This window comes from Mercenaria mercenaria, chromosome 5 (assembly GCF_021730395.1).
Source record: "Mercenaria mercenaria strain notata chromosome 5, MADL_Memer_1, whole genome shotgun sequence".
NCBI lineage: Eukaryota > Metazoa > Mollusca > Bivalvia > Venerida > Veneridae > Mercenaria > Mercenaria mercenaria.
The window spans coordinates 24,725,187-24,746,928 of record NC_069365.1 but is presented as its reverse complement, the minus strand read 5'-3'; the positions used below and the strand labels follow the sequence as shown (position 1 = coordinate 24,746,928).

Sequence of the window (21,742 nt, the reverse complement as noted above, 5' to 3'; positions counted from 1 at the left end):
TAAGTGGGGATGTATTTAAAACAACAGCTTTAGGGACATATGATTTTTTATTTCAAATAATAAGTTTTCCTTATCAGTTTAAAGACGCAAGTCAGACAGAAAATTTCTTCAGTAAAAGTTAACAATATATGTTACTGATCACTGTTTTCAAAAAAGCAACCACTGTCATAAACTTGTTTAAACATTTTACAAGAGTCTGGTTTTAAAATTCATATTAGTCTGAAGACACTTCTGCGACAAGTTTTATCAAAACCCATTGTTATTTACTAACAATGTTACTAATATTGATGACAACTGTAAACTACTAAACCGCGGATATGTAATTTCGAACAGGAAAAAAAACTGTAAAGACTGAAATTTTGCTGAAAAAATATAATCGATTTTGAAAGGGACATTTTATTGCAGACATAATTCAATACGAGAACAATGAAACGACATTTTTTAATACTTGTCAAACAAATATTTTTGTCTCTTATGTAACTGAACAAACTACCCCTCTTTATGTTTAACAAAATCTACCTCATTATCTGAAGTACTTAAAGATTATCCATTGGTTTTATCTGTTTACTTTTGCCTTGTTATAATTGTTCATAGATAATCATACTTCAGATTTTTCGACCATAGCTTCCAACATCTTTATGGCTACATGCTATGTCTTTTTATAAGATATAACCTAAATACTTCAATACATCTGAGTTGTTTTAAATGTCATATACCTTTGAAAGTGATGTTACATGCTTTAATTGGTATTTCAATACCTTGTCAAGAATAAATAAATATTAGTTAGTTGGTGTTCATGTAAGCCCGAGGAGAAATGTCACACTTGTACATTTAAGAGTTCAGTATTTTCCGTTTTAGGCCAGCTTCAATACTTTTGAGTTAATTTTCAATAGTAAAATATATGTTGTTAAAGAAAACCTTATAGCCAAGCAGATTTAACTGATGCTGATTCAGTATAGGCTATCATTACATTTATAAACAAACTTCTTACATGTACTGTCCTACAGCTTTTAATTTTGCAAACATTCTTTACTGTTGATGAATTTCCAGATTCTTGTGACTAAACTTATTTCTGAGCGTTACTTGATCTCGTAATATCTACTTATGGCAAAGTAATCTGTTCTAATGGCAAAGAAACCTCTTAATGACAAACCTGTGTTGACGGTAAATATCTCCAAATGGCAAAATAACCTCTCCAAATGGCAAAATAACCTCTCCTAATGGCAACATAGCTTCTGCTATTAGCCAGGCATCCTGTCATAATGGAAAAGTAACCTCTCGTAATGGCAAAGTAACCTGTACTTAGGGCTGAATAATCCGGCCTTATAGCACATCTATCCTTATGGCAAAGTAACATCCCTTATGGGAATGTAACCTCTCCTAAATGGTCAAATGACCTCTTCTAATGCCAGCGTAACCATTGCTAACTGCAAAGGCAAAGTAACCTGTTCTAATGACAAAAGTAACTTCTCCTTATTGCAACGTAGCCTGTCTTTCTTAAATACTCATCGTTAAATGTCAGAGTTACTTGTTCATATGTTTAAAAAATCCTGTAATGGCAACGTGCTCTGTGACAGATTAACATGTTTTAATGGCAAAATAACCTCTCTTTATGGCATAATTACCTATTCTGCAGACAAAGTCTCCTCTCCTTAAGATATGGTAACCTGAATTGCAAAGCTGCCTGTCCTTGTGTAAAGGTAGTCTCTCCTCGTGGCAAATTGACTCTCATAATGGCAAAGTAACCTGATATTATAGCAAAGTCACCTCTACAAATGGCAAGGTAACCTATCCTAATATCAAAGAATTCTGTTCTCATGGTAAAGTAATATTACTTTTCTGGCAAAGTAATCTGTCCATATGTTCTTAATGGAAAAGTAACCTCTTCCAGATGGATATTAACCTCTCCTAGCGACAAAGTAACCTTCTAAAGACACAGTCACCTATACGAATTGCAAAGTAACCTCTACTAATGGCAAAGTTACCTGTCCTCATGGGAAGGTAATCTGTCCCGCTAATATTTTAGAATATATGATATTGATTCCTTTTTTGTCTTTATCTGAATGTTTTTCGAAGTAAAGCATTTAATCAGTTATCTATCAACAGCTATAAAGTGAAGTAAAGTAGAGCAATCCCCAACTAAAAGGGCAATTCATAAAATGCTTTATAGGACACCTACATACACAATTTCCCGGATCCTATTTTGTCAGGCTACGTTCAGGGGTGCAATTGGTAGCCATTATCTAACTAGCTGGCAGCTCACCAACCTGCCTTTCCTCAGGAACGAAAAGTCGTCTATCTGAGGTGATATGAATTTTCTTATTGGGAGAAAATGTCATTGATGAAAAGTAGATAAGACTCGGACGTTTATAACATTGCGATATCAATTATCCTCACCTTATGTTATGTTGCGAATTTGTCGACACTTTTTGTGAGTTCGTAGTAAGTAGGTCGATATTAACTTCAAAATTATGTCATAAAAGTTTTTAGGGATGTATTTGTGTAATTTCAAATTACGTGTAGCCGCAGGTATAAGAAGTTACGTGCAGGCGCACGCATATGAAGAAAGATTAGTTAATCTTTCAATATAAACAATCTAGCACTCGGCGTGTTTAACAATAGAAGATCATCCGCAGTTTATCTAGGATTACTGCATGTCGTAAAAGTTCAATGATAATCAAACATTTAGCATTTTCATTGTTTATCTTGCCACAGATGTAAAAGAATATCTTCCTTGTCAAGGCAGTTTGTTCACATAATATTTTAAAACTCTAATCAACACTTCAACAGGCTTGGTGTAGATTGTAAAGGGATAGCAATGTATCTGTAACATTAGCATGTCCTATCGCAATCTATTTCAATTGTTTACATATTCACTCTAAAGATATGGCCTGCCCGCTTAGCTCAGTAGGGAGAGAGTTGGTCTATGGATCGCGGGGTCGCGAGTTCGATCCCCGTGCGGGACGTATGTTATCCGTGACGATATGATAAAGGACATTGTGTCTGAAATCATTCGTCCTCCACCTCTGATAATTCATTTGGAGAAGTTGGCAGTTACTTCTGGAGAACAAGTTTGTACTGGTACAGAATCCAGGAAGACTGGTTAGGTTAACTGCCTGAAATATTGTTGAAAAAAGGTGTTAAACCCAAAACAAACAAACAAACAAACAGTTAAGTTTCGTCTTCCGTCTTCTGGTGTTCTTAAACGAGTTGAAATAGAACTGATCTAACCTAAGGAATTTTGATTAAATAACAAAGAATGAAGGTCATCAACTCGAAATATCTTTTGTCGAGTTGTTGAGTTTTCTGGTATAAAATTGTCATTCCGGTGCCCTTTATTTATCGACAGCAGACTAGAACGACACTTTTTTGTATTTGCCTAGGTGTCGTCGTGCTGTCTTATCTTGTCTTCGCCCCGCCAACACGACAATTAACATGGCAGAAGTCAGCCACCTTTTTTCTGAAAGTAAAGAATGATTTGCACTGTTTAAATAAAAATCAAATATAGCTTACAATAGAATAATGTTATCAATAAATATTAACTGGACTATTAAACACTTGAGCGCAAAACTGATCGTACGTTTGAGTGTATCTTAACAATCGTTTTATTTTAACCATTATCAAGGCTAAAACATCTAACTTAAGTCTCTTCTATAAGAGACGCTTTAGACTTAATCCACATTTTAATAAAGAATTCTTATCTTCTATAATTATCTGCTTAACGAATCTGGATCCTTTGAACCAAAGATTTAAACTGAGTTTAACCTTTTAGAGATCGTCAACTACCAGTGTACACTAGGTTAGCTTTCTGTGAATGGTATCCGTAAATACACGAAATAAGAACCAATGAGAAATATCAAATATAGCATGACTCACGAGAACAATTCTCTTGCGGGTATGTGTTTCAATGTTTACATGTTGCAACGGTTCACTGGCACCGGATCAAACATAATGTCATAGTGCAAGTCATACCCTACCCCTATGTTTACTTTGATAAACATGTTCATGAACGTGAAAAATGTTAACCAATTTCAGTTGTGCATTTCTCACTCAAAATGCACAATTAGAGAAGAAAATATGTATAATAATATTCCACATAAACCTGTGTGCTATGGTTATGTGAATAATAAACAAAGACGACCTGGTAAACAAACCATGATGGAATGCAAAACTAACAGATTTACCGGCCAAGGCATGCGAAAGATAAACGTTATTGTTAAAACATGTAATGTGATTTAAAGTCCTCATAAGTTAGTATACGTAAGCGTTTTGATAGAGAAGTTCAGCGATGTAAACACCCATACTGGTTTTAATCCACAAGATAATTTGCTAAGTGAATGCAATCAAAATGATACTAAATTCTGAAAAGCTTTTGGCAAAATATTTGTAAGACAGTGTAAAAATAATTCTATACTTTAGAAATAAAACTACCAGAGGATAATATCACTAATAACGTTCAAGACATGGAAAACAATTTTACAATAATGTTAAGTATGATGATACAGATGGTAGTCCGAAAGTAGTAGTTCTTATGATGATGAACGACCATGTAATAAACCGTGGTATGTCTATATAGAAAAGAAAATCCTCTTAGACACTTATCATCTAGGTTTCTACAAAATAATGTCTTTGCATTATCATACATTTATTGTTTAATGGATGTTTTAAATATGGTGTTGTACCAAGCATTTCGGGGAAATGCATTATAAATTCTTTCCCACGTCTTCCAAGATGTGAGGGATCCATTACCTTATTGTGGAATTTAATTAGCAAACTCTATCTATAAATTATACTGCATGCAACGTTCTGAATGGTAGATTAACGACAGGGGCAGAAGAACTAGAAATTTAAGTTGATGAAAAAAATTGGTTTTCGAAAGAAACGTAACACAGTTTAACAGTTTTTTAAGTCTGAACAATATTACAGAAACACAGTTGTTTTACGTTCATCTATTTAAAAAAATGATTTTATGAATAGATGGAAGCTTTGGAAGAAATTAAATAGTGCAATATGTTTATCTCCAAAATTATTTAAATCTTTAAAATCCCTGTATGATACTGTTTTGTCTTGTGTAACTCTTAATAGATTATGTCCTAATTGGTTCTATAGCTCATGCGGATTGACAAGGCTCTGTCCTGTCACCTCTATTGTTTAATTTCTATATCATGTATACATGTCTGCAGTCATTTGATATCAAAGAAAATTATATATATTTTACTTTATGTGGATGACATTGTTCTATTAGTTGAAACCGAGCATGATTTTTATTTTACTAGACCGCCTTAATAACTGGTGTTGTTCAAATGATATGATAAAAGTATAAAGTGATGCATTTTCGTTCTCAGTCGCTTTCCAGATTCACTGTGATGTAAACTCTTTAGATATTGTTGACAGATATTCATATCTTGGCCATGTATCAAATAACTATACCATTACCGTTAAAGCTGTAGGCGAAAGTGCCAACCGTGATTTAGGTCTTAAAATTAATTGTTAAGTTTATAACAGTTGGGGGTTTTACATATGATGTTAATAAAATCTGTACGATTTTTTAGTGTAACCGGTGATTAATTACGGTTCTTCTATCTTTGGTACAAAGTAATACTCTTATGTGAATGCCGTTCAAAATGAAGCAATGCATTTCTTCCTTGGAGTCGGGAGATACACCAAAATGTAGCTGTAAATGACGAAATCGGATGTGATACCCTGTCTGTACGACAATGGAAATCTTAATCAGTTTGCAGGTTCTTGGTTCGTATCTCTTTATATGTTCTGATACTAGTATTACAAAACTTATCGCATAAAGGACAATGTTAAGGTATGACCCATGTAATAGTGTAGTACAATAAACCTACTTTGACTTAATTTTTTCAGGAGCATAAGTTCAAGCCCCACTGGGACCAAATGTTTTTCCTTATATTCCTTGTTTTGCTAGTAAATGTTTACTTTTTTCAAGACTTATTATTGATTTATTGTACAAAAGTGAAATTTGTTTCTTTGATAAGTGATATCTTGCTGTTCAAGTGAATTTACCTCTGACACACAGGGGGGGGGCAGAGTTAGACATCTTTAAAAATACCGAGTTACATGCGATAAAATGTCTCTATTTTGCCTTTACTCTTTAGATTACATATTGTGGAAGAAATGTAGGTAGGTTTTACTTCTGCCCCAAGGTTAATTTTGAATAAAGTGAGCAAAATTTAAAACAGTCCCACAGGACACGACTTTAAATTTTCAATGTTGGAGTTAGAATTCTTTCTCATTAAATCCTTTTACTTGAAGCACCCTAGAAAAAAATGATATTCATAGTTTTGTGTTTATAATTGTTTACCAATAGTTTGACGTTTCTTTTATCAAAATTAATGGTATAACAAATTCTCTGCAAACGTTGTCTCTACTTGAGCTTGAGGAAATATCATGAATTATACATAATTTATAAAAAACGGCACGATGAAAGCTGTTTAAATTTTGCATACAAGTCTCTCACTGGATACAGTATATTGCTGTAACATTGTTTTGAACATCTGAAATATTCACCATTATGTGGGTCAGACCTTAAGTCAAGAAATATCTGTAAAACTTGGTTTCATTATAATAGGTCATACTTGTTTAGTCAAGATCTGAGTGATTTTTGAAATATTTATATTTCAATATTTAACCATACATTTCTAGCAACAATTAAAGCCTGGTCTGTGCGTATGTATGTTTACGAGTGAAAGTCGAAACTGAATAGGGTAAATAGTACAGAGGAAGAGGTAGAAATGAGTCACCTATGCATTGTTTAAATCCAAATATGTTGTAGAAAAGCATTGTAAGATTAAAATTCCAAACAGCCATCACGCACCTTTTAGTAAATTCAGCTGTTAGTGTAATTCCGTTAAAAACTCAAACGGGACGTCAAGAAGGTATATTTATTGAAAACAGAAAATGTCATTTTTGAGACTGTATAGAAAATGAAAGTCATGTACTTTTGAAATGTCGCATGTACTATTATGTTAGAGTTGACTTATTTAACAAAGCCTGCTTTATATCGCCACATTTTGATATTATGTCGAACCAAGATCGGACAAGTAAAATATGTTCCAACCAATTTCTGATTAGAGAAAGTACTTCTGTTTTAAAGATTTTTTAAACTATGTTAATAACGTACACTCATCTTTTTCTCTCTTTGACATGATAAAAAGATCTATGTAGATAATGTGCCTTCATCCTATTATGTCTTTTTGGTATGTAAGTTTTTAGGAAGATCCTATAACGTTATTGCTAATCAGTTCCTTTATTATCTGATCATAGGGGTTAATTGATTTTTCTACACCACTTTTTTTAAAGTGCGCGTTTGCGCCCTTTTTCAGTTCTCAGTGTCCTATTCTAAGTATTTCAATGCAGTATTTAACCTTAGATAAGCAGTAACAATCTAGGTTTAGGGTATATGTAATATCAGGCAGTTGCTATAAAATGTGACTTTTTATCACACAGTAATTTAGGTGTTAACTGGTTGTTTTAAGTAAATTTATGTTCTCTTGTGAAATAAGTTATTTTAATTTTGGTGGGTATCGTCTTGCCTAACATAACGCCTCACTGCTAATCCGCACCTGTATTTGTATTTATAGTCGTATCAGTTCAAAAACTAGTCTGACAAGTTTTAATCCCACGGGTTTTTCATGGACAAATTTAGTGCAGTGACAAGTACATTCTTTATCGGAAATCCGTAGAGGACAGATTGTTTACAAAAATTCCCTCCCACCCTTCCCATTTCAGTAATTTTGTTGTTTTTAACATATTTCTGCCGTCAAGTTTAATCTATTTCAGGGTCACAATGGTGCACCATACTGCTGAACCCTGCCACAAAATGTACTGCTGCACCAAACATGTCACGCCGCTTCGGTAATCTGTGGTATATCAGAGAACAAACTCTTTACAGTGTGTGTGTGTGTGTATAAACTCGAATTTGCTAGTATGCTTCTGTTGGTACATTTAATCATCATGGAACAATACGGTTGAATGAAACCGACTTGATTTTAAACTACTTGTATTCATTTATAAACATTCCCAATGTTACTATCTTTTTCTTTTTAGTACTTTGTTTCTTTCTTGTTTTTTTGTTAAATTTGGTTTGAATTTAAGCACGAAGATATCATAAATTAGCGCGGGTTTACTACACAAAGCGATAGCATGCAGGTTCGCCAAATTCTGGCATATTATTCGCAGAAATATGAGAAAATGGTCTTAATGTCATGTATTCTGTTAAAAAAAACAAACATAATTGAATATTTTTGTAGGATCATCGTTTTGTACATCGATTTATAATTCGATGACAGCTCATGAACATTACCCAGTTTTTTTTCGTGTTGTTTTTGTTCTGTTTGGCACATTTATTTTATCTACTAGAAACATTGATGATAGTAAATACTCGGAAAGCAGGGGGTGGAGAGAGCCTTTTCGCTGGTCAGAGCCAAAATTATTGTATTTCTGTCTATATATATTTTGAAGGCGTTCTATTGATGCATTGTGTTATTGGGATATTTATTTGTTATATGAACAGTAGTTAACCACCATATTTGAAACCAGTTGAAGTTGTTTGGTATTAGTTATATAGTAAAGGAAAGAAATTTATTTTCGGTCGAAAGAAGTGAGGTCGAAAATAAGGCGTGTATGTGTATATAAACTTGATTTTATTAGTAAACATACATTACTTGCATTGATCTGATTTCATCAATTTAGAATTATTTTATTGTCGTGACTTAAATGGCGCTTACAAATTGTAATCTTTATTCGGGGTACAGTATAGAAAGTCTTCTTTATTAAAATGTTTGCCTCAAGTCAATTCTAATTTCATTTTAATTTTTGTCCGTGTTGTGAGCAATATTTAGTTATCCACAACATATTTTATTCTTGAATACTACGGCAGTATCAATATAAAAGATCACTTGTCTGGGTTGACCTTCTCGTATCTGAAACCTCGCGCTCGGTTGGTCATCACTTATTATTGGTGTTATTGGGCGGGCGCCCTTTAACCGTAAGAGGGTGCCTTGACCATGTGGTTCACCAGGTCCATGGATTGACTGTGTCTTATATAAACAGGATTATTCAACTTATCGGCCATACGATTATTAGTGATCTTTAGAAAGTTGCATTTATCATATGTACGTGTAGGTCCGTACATATTATTATAATTTGTGGATCACTTTGCTTCAAACCTCTAACAGATGGGTTATGTTGAAACATACAGGTAAATCCCCCCCCCCCCCCCCCCCCCCTGTTTTCTTACGTTTCCAGTCTGCCGGTTAGCTCAATCAATCGCTTGGATGGATTTTATTATTATTGTAGCACAGTTTGCTATAACCATTCCCTCGCACCGGTCCGTTTGTTCATATATTACATTAAAACCAATTTTTCAATATTTTAATATTTTTGTGCGTTTGTTTGCTGAAGACTTTCTTGACTTACATCAGATTTTATTTTGATCTTGGTGTTATGTTTCATTTCGTATTTACTTAACCTAGGAAGAATATTTTTGTTGATATATCATCTCATGTCATAGAGATCTCTGACAGCATCTTTGCCTCGTTTCTCATTAGTGCGAAGTACTAGAACCTACAATTTCCTATTAGGTCTGGTATGTTCTGCGCTTATTTTCATAGTTTTCTGCACCTTCGCGCTGCTATGTTGCTTCCAGGCATTTGAGATGGAGCTTCGTCTTTCATATTTTCACATCATTTTCATATATACCATGCTATATATTTACAATATGCCATAATTTTCATTTGAAAATTTACAATAAAGTCACGGCCTTATCCCACATAATCTTGTTTTGTTTTTGCTATATTACTTGGTACATTCACCTTTGTCTTAGAACCGATGAACGCCCTTATGCAGTCAGTCCCGTACTGTAGACAGCCTCCAAATACATATAACCTGCTTACTATGGTCACACCTCACCTGTCTTAAAAAAAAATATGTTTTCACAAATTCCAGCATTTTCAGACCCAAGGGAGGTTCTGCAGCCGGGTTTGACTGTATATATATATAATTACCCTAGCACCCACCAATAAATTAAATCATTGATAAATGGCTATGTACTTTAGTTATATGTATTTTTTAAGTTCAGCATGTTTTAATGTTTGAACATGTTTCATTCTATCTATACTGTACATTCATGGGACTATCAATAAATGATATATCAGAGAAATCCAGGGCAATTATGTGATATTTCGGAAAATTAGAATACAAGAACGAATTTAGAAAAAATTTAATTCACATGTCTATATGTCATTGAGAGTTGTACATTTAACGCTAACATCAATCGCCCCTATTGGATGTACGCACCTCGCGGAAAAGGCCACTCTTAATATTATTGCACCAATATTGCTTATACGAGGTGAACGTTAGTTTTCTTTTATAAAAACATCAGTGAATTTAAATATTTAAAGTATATCAGATTTCGTTCCTGTACAGTTAGCTGCTTAAATCGCGCACTCACAAAAGGTTCACAAATAATGGGTCATTTTCTGTTATAATTAGGATCTACGTTAATTTAACTACAAATAAGCATTATAGATTTAATCATTTCATTGACTAGTACCTCTAATTTTAAATTGTTGGACTGAGATTTGGAGTTACCACGAAGACATACATTTAGATGTCAAAATAGTTTGGGAACTGGTACTACAGAGCTCAACTGGGTATGTAACAAAAACAAGAGCATAAGTTCAACCATCAAAGAACGCAGCCACCTTTTACAGCACTCAACATAGAAATAAGGGTACATTCAAATTCATTTATGTGCACATCGGCTCAGTACATGTATACATAAAAACTAATGAATGTAATAATACAAACATAGTAGTAACAAACAGACACACACATACATGAAGAACCACAGCAAGCACCGTCTGTGAAGGCTGGTGGCAAAAACACCACTTTGTAGCATAAATTAATTTACTTGCGACAAACCTCACTCTGTAACCACATCCAGTGTGTCCCTGTATTATAATACAGTCAATAAAATTACTACCTGTCAGGTGAATACATTACAGACGTAACATTTTTACTTTATGACTTTAGACTTTTACTGAAGTTTTATTTGGGTTTTCATTGATTGTACTCGTGCGCACTCCACCGATGTTCTGAAGGAAATCTCAATATTTTGGATATATCTTCTCAGCCTACATGATTTCTACGACGTCCCTCTTATGTCATCGCGACTGTTTTATTTTCTCTTAAAACACAGTCCGACCGCTTATCTCAATTGGGAGAGCGCAGATCTACGGGTCACGGGGTCGTGAGTTCGAGCCCTGGGCGAGGCGTATGTTCTCCGTGACGATTTGATAAAAGACATTGTGTCTTAAATCATTCGTCCTCCACCTCTGATTCATGTGGAGAAGTTGGCAGTTACTTGCGGAGAACAGGTTTGTACTGGTACAGAATCCAGGAACACTGGTTAGGTTAACTGCCCGCCGATACATAACTGAGATACTGTTGAAAAACGGCATTAAACCCAAACAAAGAAAAACAAACAAAACTTAAAACACAGCGAATAGGTCAAAACTGCAACGCTGAAAACACGAAACTTCGGTGACAGAAGTTGCAAGTTGAAACCGAAATGGCAAATTAGTTAACCGTACTAACGAAATCACGAAGTCATAAAACCAAGATGGCGACGTTACAAATAATTCTCGTTTTCGCGATCGTGCTTTACGCTGCAACATGCGGCTTCGGCTTTCATCATCGCTGTTTCAATTTTTATGATCGTGGTTGTCGACTAAGAAATAAAACAAGAACAGACAAAAGACTAGTTTAACTTTTATTTTTAATTTGAAAGTCCACGTGTGACGAAACTTACTGATACTACTTAGTATGCAAGTGAAACCAATTACTTTGTTGTGATATCATCAGTACAGCTATAGAGCTTATGCAAACAAAAGGTGCGTTCAAGTAATTTGCACATAGGTCACGGTGAGCTTTATGCGAATGGTACATTATGAAATTAGTCATATGTGGTTATACAACGCGTAGTGCGAAATAGAATCATGCTAGTCGTGAAAAAAAACGTATTTATGTAATGCAAAATGCGCTTCTACTGTATAATATGAATTCCTTATGACTTCTATGTCTATCTTTTGTATGGTCAAATTATGTTTCAGTCTCTTAGATGATACTTTTTGTTGCAGTTTTCATTTTAATCATTATCGCTATTTAGAGACTTCAGATAGTCAATACATGAAAGTGATAGATTTTCTGTTTACTTTAATTGAAATTCAGTTTAATTAGATTTCTTAAAAATATGCAAAATTGCTACATGGATTGTATATCAAATTCGTTTGTTTCACTTTCAAGATAATATGGTGAAACATGTATGTTTCATAATTCATATATGCAGTTTTTGATTGGTTTATCATTGTCAAGTATTCTTTAGAAATAAAACAAAACTGTATTAAGCGTCAATTAACTTTAAAACACCTCCCATGACGTGAACGTAACTGTAAAGTCATAAGAAGCGAGGTACAGCGTAAACAAAACGATAGTGTTCAGAAAGAACCTAAAACTTTCAAAGATAAAACTTAAGACATTAAATAAAATCTAGACATTTATTTCAAAGTACTTCAAATAAGCAAGAGGGTCATGAAGGCCCTGTATCGCTCACCTGACCTTTTGACCTAAAGATCATCAAGATTAACATTCTAACCAAGTTTCATTAAGATACTGTCATAAATGTGGCCTCTAGAGTGTTAACTAGCTTTTCCTTTAATTTCAGCTGGTGACCTAGTTTTTTACTCTAGATCACCCAGACTCAAACTGGACCCAGAGATCATCAAGATTAACATTCTGACCAAGTTTCATGAAGATACAGTCATAAATGTAGCCTCTACATTGTTAACAATTTTTTCCTTTGATTTGACCTGGTGACCTAGTTTTTGATCCAAGATGACCCAATATCAATATCATCCAAGACTTAATTGAGGGTGACATTCAGACCAAGTTTCATTAAAATTAGGCCAAAATTGTGACCTCTACAATGTTAACAAACTTTTCATTTGACTTGACCTTGTGACCTAGTTTCTGACCCCAAAATCAGTAAAATTGCTTATAATATCGGATTTCATGTCATTAAGCAAGCCAATGTGATATTTCAAAATGTTTACACTTACACTTTCTCAGAAAAATATATTCAATTTATTTTAACAGTTTAATTTGTACCCCACCCACTTACTTTACAGTGCATTTTTACACGCCGCTTCTATCTCTTGATATTAATTTTTTTCGACTTTCCTTATGGTGTCAAATTGAAATATGATTATTCCCGAAAGTTACGAGAAATATAACATACAATAAGGGAATATAAGTTACCAATATCTGCTTTTGATAAGTACCTAGAAGGAAGGGAATTTAACGAAAATTCAGTACAAAGCAATGTCGGTACAAGCAGTTGTCTATGCTCTAATTATAAGATTATGTACAAATTACATGTTTTGTTTGCAATTTTATCTTGATCTTTATCTTTTATTATATTCATTCAAACTTGACATCAACACTGAGAGTGTTTTACTTAATGCGACTTCAGCCCCGCGATGACAAAGCTATCTACACACAGTCTTATTTATAACTCCTGCATTTAAAACGTTCCGAGTTTAACATGGGCTTTCCGCAATTACGTTCAGCTAATTGCAGAAGGAAGGGCATAACATGGCAGGTTGTAATGTTGTCATAAAACAAAGCATTCATTTCGTTTCCTTTCTTCTCTGCAATGATATTAGTTCTCAACAGATTCGATATGTGATATACTCTGATTCATGGTAATGCAACGTTCCAACAAACCGGCCTCTTTAAACCATAACACTGCAGAAATGCAGGTATAGTTCAGAACATAATAAATACATAAACAAAGTAAAGCACATAGTAGACAGCATTTTCTAAACGTAAAAATTAAGGAACGTAGTCCGGCAACAGACTCCAACAGCTGAAAGTTTTATTGACGCAAAGGAAACAAAAGGCACGTTATGTGAAACACAAAAGTGATGGGGTAAATAATTATATAAAAAACATGTGGTCCTTTATTATTATGGAGTTATTTAATATTATCATAATAGAATTCCGCTTAAGCTGGTGTTAGAGGGCGTGAGAGGTATTTCACCTGTCTAAACCTTAGTCAAACAACGTCTTCTATTATTCTGAATAGTTGAGTTCTATACTGTCAGGGGATCTTCTTAAAAATTTTAACTAACCATTTACGCATGTTCTCCATGCCGCTGCAGATAGCAGTACAGTACAACAGCAGAACATTACTAAAGATATATCCGACGAATCAGAAAAGCAGAAATATATCAAAGCAGCTCAGTATCAGTATGCTTTAAGAACTACCTATCATGGCGTCGTCCACCTATTTCGTTAGACACGATAAAAGTGGAAAGTGTAGCATCCAGCTCAGTAGACAAAGGACGGAAACCTAAATATGCACAGTATCTCAAAAAAGCGGGTCAGAACCGCATGTAATAAAACATTTGATCATTTTACTAAATACGTTTGGGAAAATTTCCATTAAATTTGATAAATAACTACTGTTTTGATACATCTTCTAACAGAAGTGTTTTTAAATTGCTATTAAACTTAAAAACACACACACGAGTCTGAGCTGCGATAGTGACAGTTAGTAGAATATTCTTGCAGTTGATAATAGCGGTAGTATTGCCAAAGAACATATTGATAACGTTCACTGAATTCTTGAAAGCCGCTCTTTCAAAGATGTATTGACGATTATATAAAGGTGAACGAAAAGGGATTTCTTGAACATCGCGTAAACCGACAGACAACATAACCTAAAAAGCTATTGTGCGACAATCCAGGTATCTAGTAACTTATCTGAGATAATATATTTCAAAAGATTGTATGGGGAATATCCCCATCTAATTAGAGAAAAAAACTTGAGTAAACCTGTGTATTTAAATCAATTTGAAATATGGAAATATGTCAATCCCAAGCGATGCAGTATTGTAGTCTTTGAATTGTTAGTTTTTCATTAAATAACTGCATCTCCCCAGCATAAAATATATCAACTATTCGAGCAACAACTGATTGTCAGTATTTGAAAACACCATCAAGAATGCGTGAATTATCGTTAATATAGTAACCACACCTAACTATTTATAACGTTTCTTAATCATACGAAACAATCTGCGACAAGCTATGCAGAAGCAGTTCTCTAGGAATACTAATTACCTCTCGTAAAATTGCATTCCCTTACAGGATATCAATGTTGTGCAATAAAAAAGGAGAGAGTTTTACAAACTGTCTCACAGATTGACATGGAAAATAATGTTAAGTAATTTTACAAGCAGAAAAGGCTTAACTGAAATTAAATGCACAAAAAGTGCATTTAATTAAAGCAGTTCCTTTGTCATCCATTAGATTATTTGGTAAATATAGGTATAAAGAGTAAAGAAATCATATGAAACGACTGAACAGCAAACCTTGTTATTGTTTGATTTTGAATTTTCTAGGATTTTGCAAGATTTGATACTGTCTGCGAATGTTTTTACTAGAGTTTGCATATATTTTATTGCAGTATCTTTTCACATGTGGTAAAATAACAGTTTCACATGAACCTATACGATTAAATAAATTAGTAATGAAACGAGCTAAATGTTATTGTATATGCAATTAAGGATGTTGATCATCTATGCGAACTTCAGGGGTGTGATGAGTGACCAAATCCTGTTCATTTGAAGGACTCAATGAGTAGGTTTTATTACTATCAATTTATGTAAAGCGTAAATTTTACTGTAGGCGTTAAACGATGATGACATCATAGACCACCTAGAATGCTGGACTAAAACTTACATAAAGAAAACTTCTGATGATTCCTTTCGGAGATGTCTTTAACTTAGGTTTACGAGGAAGTATGTATTTACTGGATTTAACAATTTTAGTAGGAGACTCGGCACTATAAAAAAAAGTTCACGTTTTAAAGCTGTTTCTGCATTAGAAACAACATTCTCAAAATTGCACCATGTAACATTTTTTTTCTATTGATTTTGCGTTCTGACCACAGTGTCGGGAAATTGGATTTAACCTGATCTGACACACTCATACAGATAACAAGGGTTTATAGATATATATAATCATGCTATTTGACTATGGAAGTGACTGATAAACAATTTTTTTCTATTTTTAATCGAACATACTGCGTCACTAAACAGAAATTTGCTCACTTAATATCGTCATTTAGTTAGTTTCTGACATTCATGGATATTTTTTCATTTTAGCACAATAAATTCCATCTTTTTCATAAAAGTGTTTTATCTGCTAGAATTTAACATTACCTTCACTAAATATATCATTTTTACAATTATAACATAGTTTTCAAGGTCGTTGTCACCTGTAACTAATCAGCAGTCAGACATTATCTGCCTTTCTTATTTTCGCTTTAGCCGCCATATTTATGACGTCATAACTTTTTCCAGTCGCGTGCCCGGAAAGAGATACATGGGAAGTTAGGAAAACTCACCTCAATCTACAATGTGGTATAGGTCTCTATATTTCTCAATATTTTTCTCACGGCGGCCCATATCCCCACAAATCTCCGTGTACTAATAGCCTTTCTCGTGTTGCATGAAGGAATAAAACAGGGATAAAGGTCCTATAAAAGGAGAACTACGTTCCGAGATTGCAGCATTTCCAACAGGCCTGTATCTAAATCTGTTCTCTCTATCTGTTCTGGGGGGCTTTATCTCACTGTCCCTCTGATGAGATCGCTCTGTGGATGAATTTCGCGCCCTGTGTGGCTGCGTTTGTGCTATGTATAGCGCCTTTGAACTTGTTTATCGTGAAAAGGGCGCTTTATAAATCTGGTATAATAATAAATAATAAATAATAACTGCAGTGTATGTATTTAATCGGTTAGATGATGCGCACAGAAACTTTAATTTTGTTGAAGTAACTAATTATAAACATTACAAACTAACTAATAATATACATATAGGAAGAGCAACAACAGAAACACCATAAGCGTCCAGTTCAACAGACCAGATGACAAAAACCAAAACAAATTTTAAATATTACACAGTTTTCAAACTAATGATTTTTTTCATTTCTTTGTTTTTTCTTTTTTTTGTGTGTGTGTTAAGATATTGGAGGACAAAGAGTATCAATCTAACAACCTATTACTGTTGTACCCAGTAATTGTCCCCATTACAAAAGCGACTCGTAACTAACTTGTAGTTTATCTTTATATACATACATCTTTTCCTGTAAATTGGAAAGAAAGTACTGCTGTCTATTTATGTATTTAGTTTCATCCACTTATTGAAGCAATACATAAATATCATTATTTTTAAATCTGAAAGAAGTGTAATAACATGGTCTTTATTGCAAAATGTCTGTTAGTTTGCAGTTTCAATAAAATATAAATTATTCGAACAAAACCTCTAAAAAAGAAACAATGAACTGGTCTATTTCTGTTTGATATTTTTTATGTGTTTACTCTATTTCTTGAACTCATTATGATATTTAAAATCTTTAATATAAAATAGTATCTATGAATGTAAATAATTTCAGACGTATTTGAAATGTTTTAAAATTTTTGAAACTACATAAAAATTTCATATCGTACTTATTTCTTTTAGAAAATTCTGATTTTTTATCAAATTTGAATTTTTCACAAATTTCTAAAGCTTTGATACATTTTCCTCTTAGAAAAGCAAAACTTCGTTGACCATGTACTGTATTAAGAGTATTTTATAATTAATGTAAAAAAATAACTAATTTGATAAAAGGGTGATTTATCAAAGAGAGTATTTCAAACTTTGGAGTAGGATAGTCCCGTTCATTGTAATAAGTGGTGATTAGATAACGAACATTGGTTAGATCATTTCCTGATTCGTTTGATTAATAACGAAGCTTTATTCAATATGGATATATCTGATCGCTTATGATAGCGTAACGCAAGTAGAGAGAGAGACCGTATACTTCATATCATTTATAATATATCTATAATTGTTCCTGGACTAATTGTGTGATTCATGGAAAGACAAAGATACAGGAAATAAGAAAATTACTACAAATAAAATTGAAGCTAGTGAATAACTCAAATTAATAATGACTATAAATTAATGTAAAGAAATCACTTGATTAAAAATATAAATATGATAAGTTCTGTAGAGTAGTATTTTTTCAATGAAGAATTTAATATCTGCCGTAAAATGTATAAAAAGATTGATCTTACAATTTTGTCAGACATACGGAATACGTACGTTTTGTAAACGTCTTACTAAAGCCAACAGAAATTTATTTTTCCCGCAAGTATCAAAATTTACACTGCGACATGCTAAATTGTACTGAAATTGAACAAATAAACACAACAATGTATGACAATACAACCAAAATTATAACAGCGTCACAAATGCTCTGGAATACAACGGAAAATGTAACCACGGGTACTGTCAAAGATGGAGAGTGTGGTAACGAAACGGAGGTCGTCGTGTCGGAATATCTCTGGAAAATAATTCCGCCGATTTTATTTTTTGCCGGATTGACGGGAAACACTTTGACAATAATAGAAATCAAAAGACTTGGGTTTAGAAATCAACCCACATTGACGTTTCTTCTGTGTCTGGCAATAAGTGATATTGTTGTCTTATGTACGGGGCTACCTCGGTACTGGATACTCTACGTATTCGACTATGATCTCAAAACGGCGAGTAATGCCACCTGCAAACTGTATTATTTCTTTCTGTATATGACGATGCAATTCTCTTCATGGATTCTTGTTGGTGTTACAGTGGAAAGACTAATAAAAGTTTATTTTCCAATGAAGTATAGAAGTTTATATAGTTACAGGAAAGTTATAATTGAACTTTTCATAACCTTGATTGCTTTAATTCTAGTCAATGGACATTTCTTTTTTACAAACGGTATTAATGATTACACAGAAGGTGACTGTAGCTCTCTCAATCCTGACTTATTTTACTTTGACGAGAACGTGTTTACGTTCATTGACTTTTCTGTTCTCAGTGCTGTTCCTTTCATTATAATGCTGGGATGTAACATTCTACTCGTGAAAGTCCTCAAACAAATACAACGGGACCGAGTCTCTATGATGCATGAATCCGTTTATGTGCGAACCAACCGTTTTAGTGTCAAAATGACGAAAATGTTGGTCGTATGCACATTCTATTTCTTAATTGCCACAGTACCGATTTCTATATACTTCATATTGGACACATACCTGTTACTCGAGTATGAAAGCAACAACAACTGTACGGCAATATCGAGAATGGATCTGGCATGGAGTATCAACTACCTACTTCAGTATTCTAACTCTTGTGTAAATTTCTACCTATATACTGCTATGAACGACAGATTTTATAAAGAACTAAAAGCTGTGCTATGCTGCCGTCGGAGGTATTTAGAGGTTTTTATCTTACATCTTTTAATCATGTGATCCAATCATTTCTGCATGGTATTTAAGAAAGTAAAATTCAAGGCTACGGGATATTTCTTCATGCTTTTAACAGACTTTTACTCTAAATTGATAACCAAAAACACAGGAAACAGTTAGTTATAACAGACAAGGTAAATATTTATGAAGCTGACAGAATTTCTTATTCATCTGTGTATTTAAATGGACTAACGAAGCTCAAAGCGGCCTGGTCATTTTATGCAAAGACGCTGGGCACTTGTTTACAATATTGGTATTCTATTGGAACAAGTGAGAATGCATCAATACATTGATGCAGCTATACAGTCTAAAATTCCATAAAGCTTTTGATTTCATGTCAAGTCAGATAAAAACAAACTTGCATAAACCTTCCTGCACCATTTGGTAGAGTTACATATAGATTTTTATTAACTTGTTTCAGATCATAGGATATGATATTGAAAGTGTTAACCTTATAATAGATGTTGAATTTTGTACTGTATATTGTAAACTGATACAAGATTTCCCCTGCTTACCTGTGGGTTTTCTCATCGTCGAAAATATTGAAATTAATAAAATGTAGTTCATGCATGAACATTAGCAATAGAAACAACAGAAACTATTTTACTGCAGCGAAAATGTTCTTTCATACCTTATATGTAACCAGTTTTTTGTTCCTATGTACACGTTTTCTATAATCCAGTTGCACATCGATTTTAGAGTTAAGGATTTACCTTAGTTAAGACTAGGCAAATACATACACTAAGTTCATTCATTTGATATTATGCAAGTTTATTTTTACGTATCCTTAATGATATATATTGTTTGTTACAGTTTACGTATGACGAGAGTATACACTACACAGCGTCAAGGTAGCAGCGGTCGAAAGCTAGCGTCATCAGCGAGGTCTACAAGTGATGGTTTGGATAACTCCGTCTCTGATGAAAATCGTGTTTGAATATATACGGACAGACAGTCCAAATACATTCAAACGTACACGCGACATTCTAGAGCTTGATAGTATTTTGAAGAGATAATGGTGCCTTTGGACGGATTTCTAATTGTTTTATAACAATTGTCCACAAATTCTGTGACAGTTTCTATCAACTGTTTGGCAGAGTGCGGATAAGAAGCCTCCAGTATTACAACAGAAAGCCACCACTCGTTGTATAACATGATGTTCGGTAATATATAATATGTATCACCTATAAGTTTCAATTGTATTTCTGTTCACTTTTCACCGACATGTCTTTAACACATGTACTTTTTTAATTCATATCGTTTGCAGGTTCAATTTTTGTATGGATAGTCAGTATGGGTAGCCTAAAGACGCACCTCTTTACAGAAACACACATTAGATTTCTGCATCTTTTACAACAGTTAATAAACACTATTGTCAAAGAAACAGGACTCGAACGTAAAACCTGTTTTTGGTCTTTTAAGAATGATGTAAAATCATTTAACAAAAATAAGAAGGTTCTAAGAAGAACATTATCTACCATTATCTACCAGAAAATCTCATCTTCCACACCTTCTGATAAGCACATAATTTAAGACGTTATTGTGCAGTTTGTTGTTCCATTCACTTAAAATGTGTGTTACTTTGCATTGTAATGTATTACAGTTATTTTGATTCGTGTTATGTCATATTTTAAGTGTTCGTTGTCGATATTGTGCAATAAATTAAGTCATTAAAATGTCATAGACTTATGTATAAAAAATTTAAAATCCTACATCATCACTATTACCAGTAAGATGGCCAAATGATATACAGAAATATGAAACACAATGGGTTATATGATATTATTTTAGCTCATTTAAAAGTGTACTTTTTCATCTTTCACTAGGATATCTTATCACCAGATGTTGATCTAGATCTGTAAAATCCTCGAATTTTGCCTATATAATAAACTATGTATGCAGAGCTGCAATCACAAAATAAATGCTATAACAGCAATCTTAAAAATAACTCACAGGTTTCAGTGAAATTGCCAATTCAAGCTCACACATTTTTTAGCATCTTAATAAAATCTGTAGGAAGATCCTTTGGAAGCATAGAACGCAACCAAGCTAAAATAATAGCAGACCCAGCTTGATCAGGTTTGATCGCGTCTGTTCATGATACGTAATGAAATGTGCAAAACCCTGCACTCTGTCTCGCCTCTTAACACCGACATAAGCGAAACTCTATCATCCATATAAAGAGAATGGACTCCATGATAAACTATAACAACACCGAGTCAAAGTAAACTTACGCACGGTACTGATTATCAACATAATTATGTTTATTTTATGATAACAGATAGTCATACATAACTGAAGTGTAGCGAGTTG

General features: G+C 33.6%; 1 protein-coding gene across 1 annotated transcript; it reads left to right on the top strand.

Annotated features, from left to right (window-relative positions):
- The first annotated feature begins 17,877 nt into the window (after positions 1 to 17,877).
- On the top strand, positions 17,878 to 21,108 carry LOC123558832 (C-C chemokine receptor type 1-like). Its single transcript, XM_053544830.1, has 2 exons — positions 17,878 to 19,392; positions 20,243 to 21,108. The coding sequence occupies exons 1-2, from the start codon at positions 18,314 to 18,316 to the stop codon at positions 20,364 to 20,366; spliced, it is 1,203 nt and encodes a 400-aa protein (XP_053400805.1). The 5' UTR covers positions 17,878 to 18,313; the 3' UTR covers positions 20,367 to 21,108.
- Positions 21,109 to 21,742: the final 634 nt, after the last annotated feature.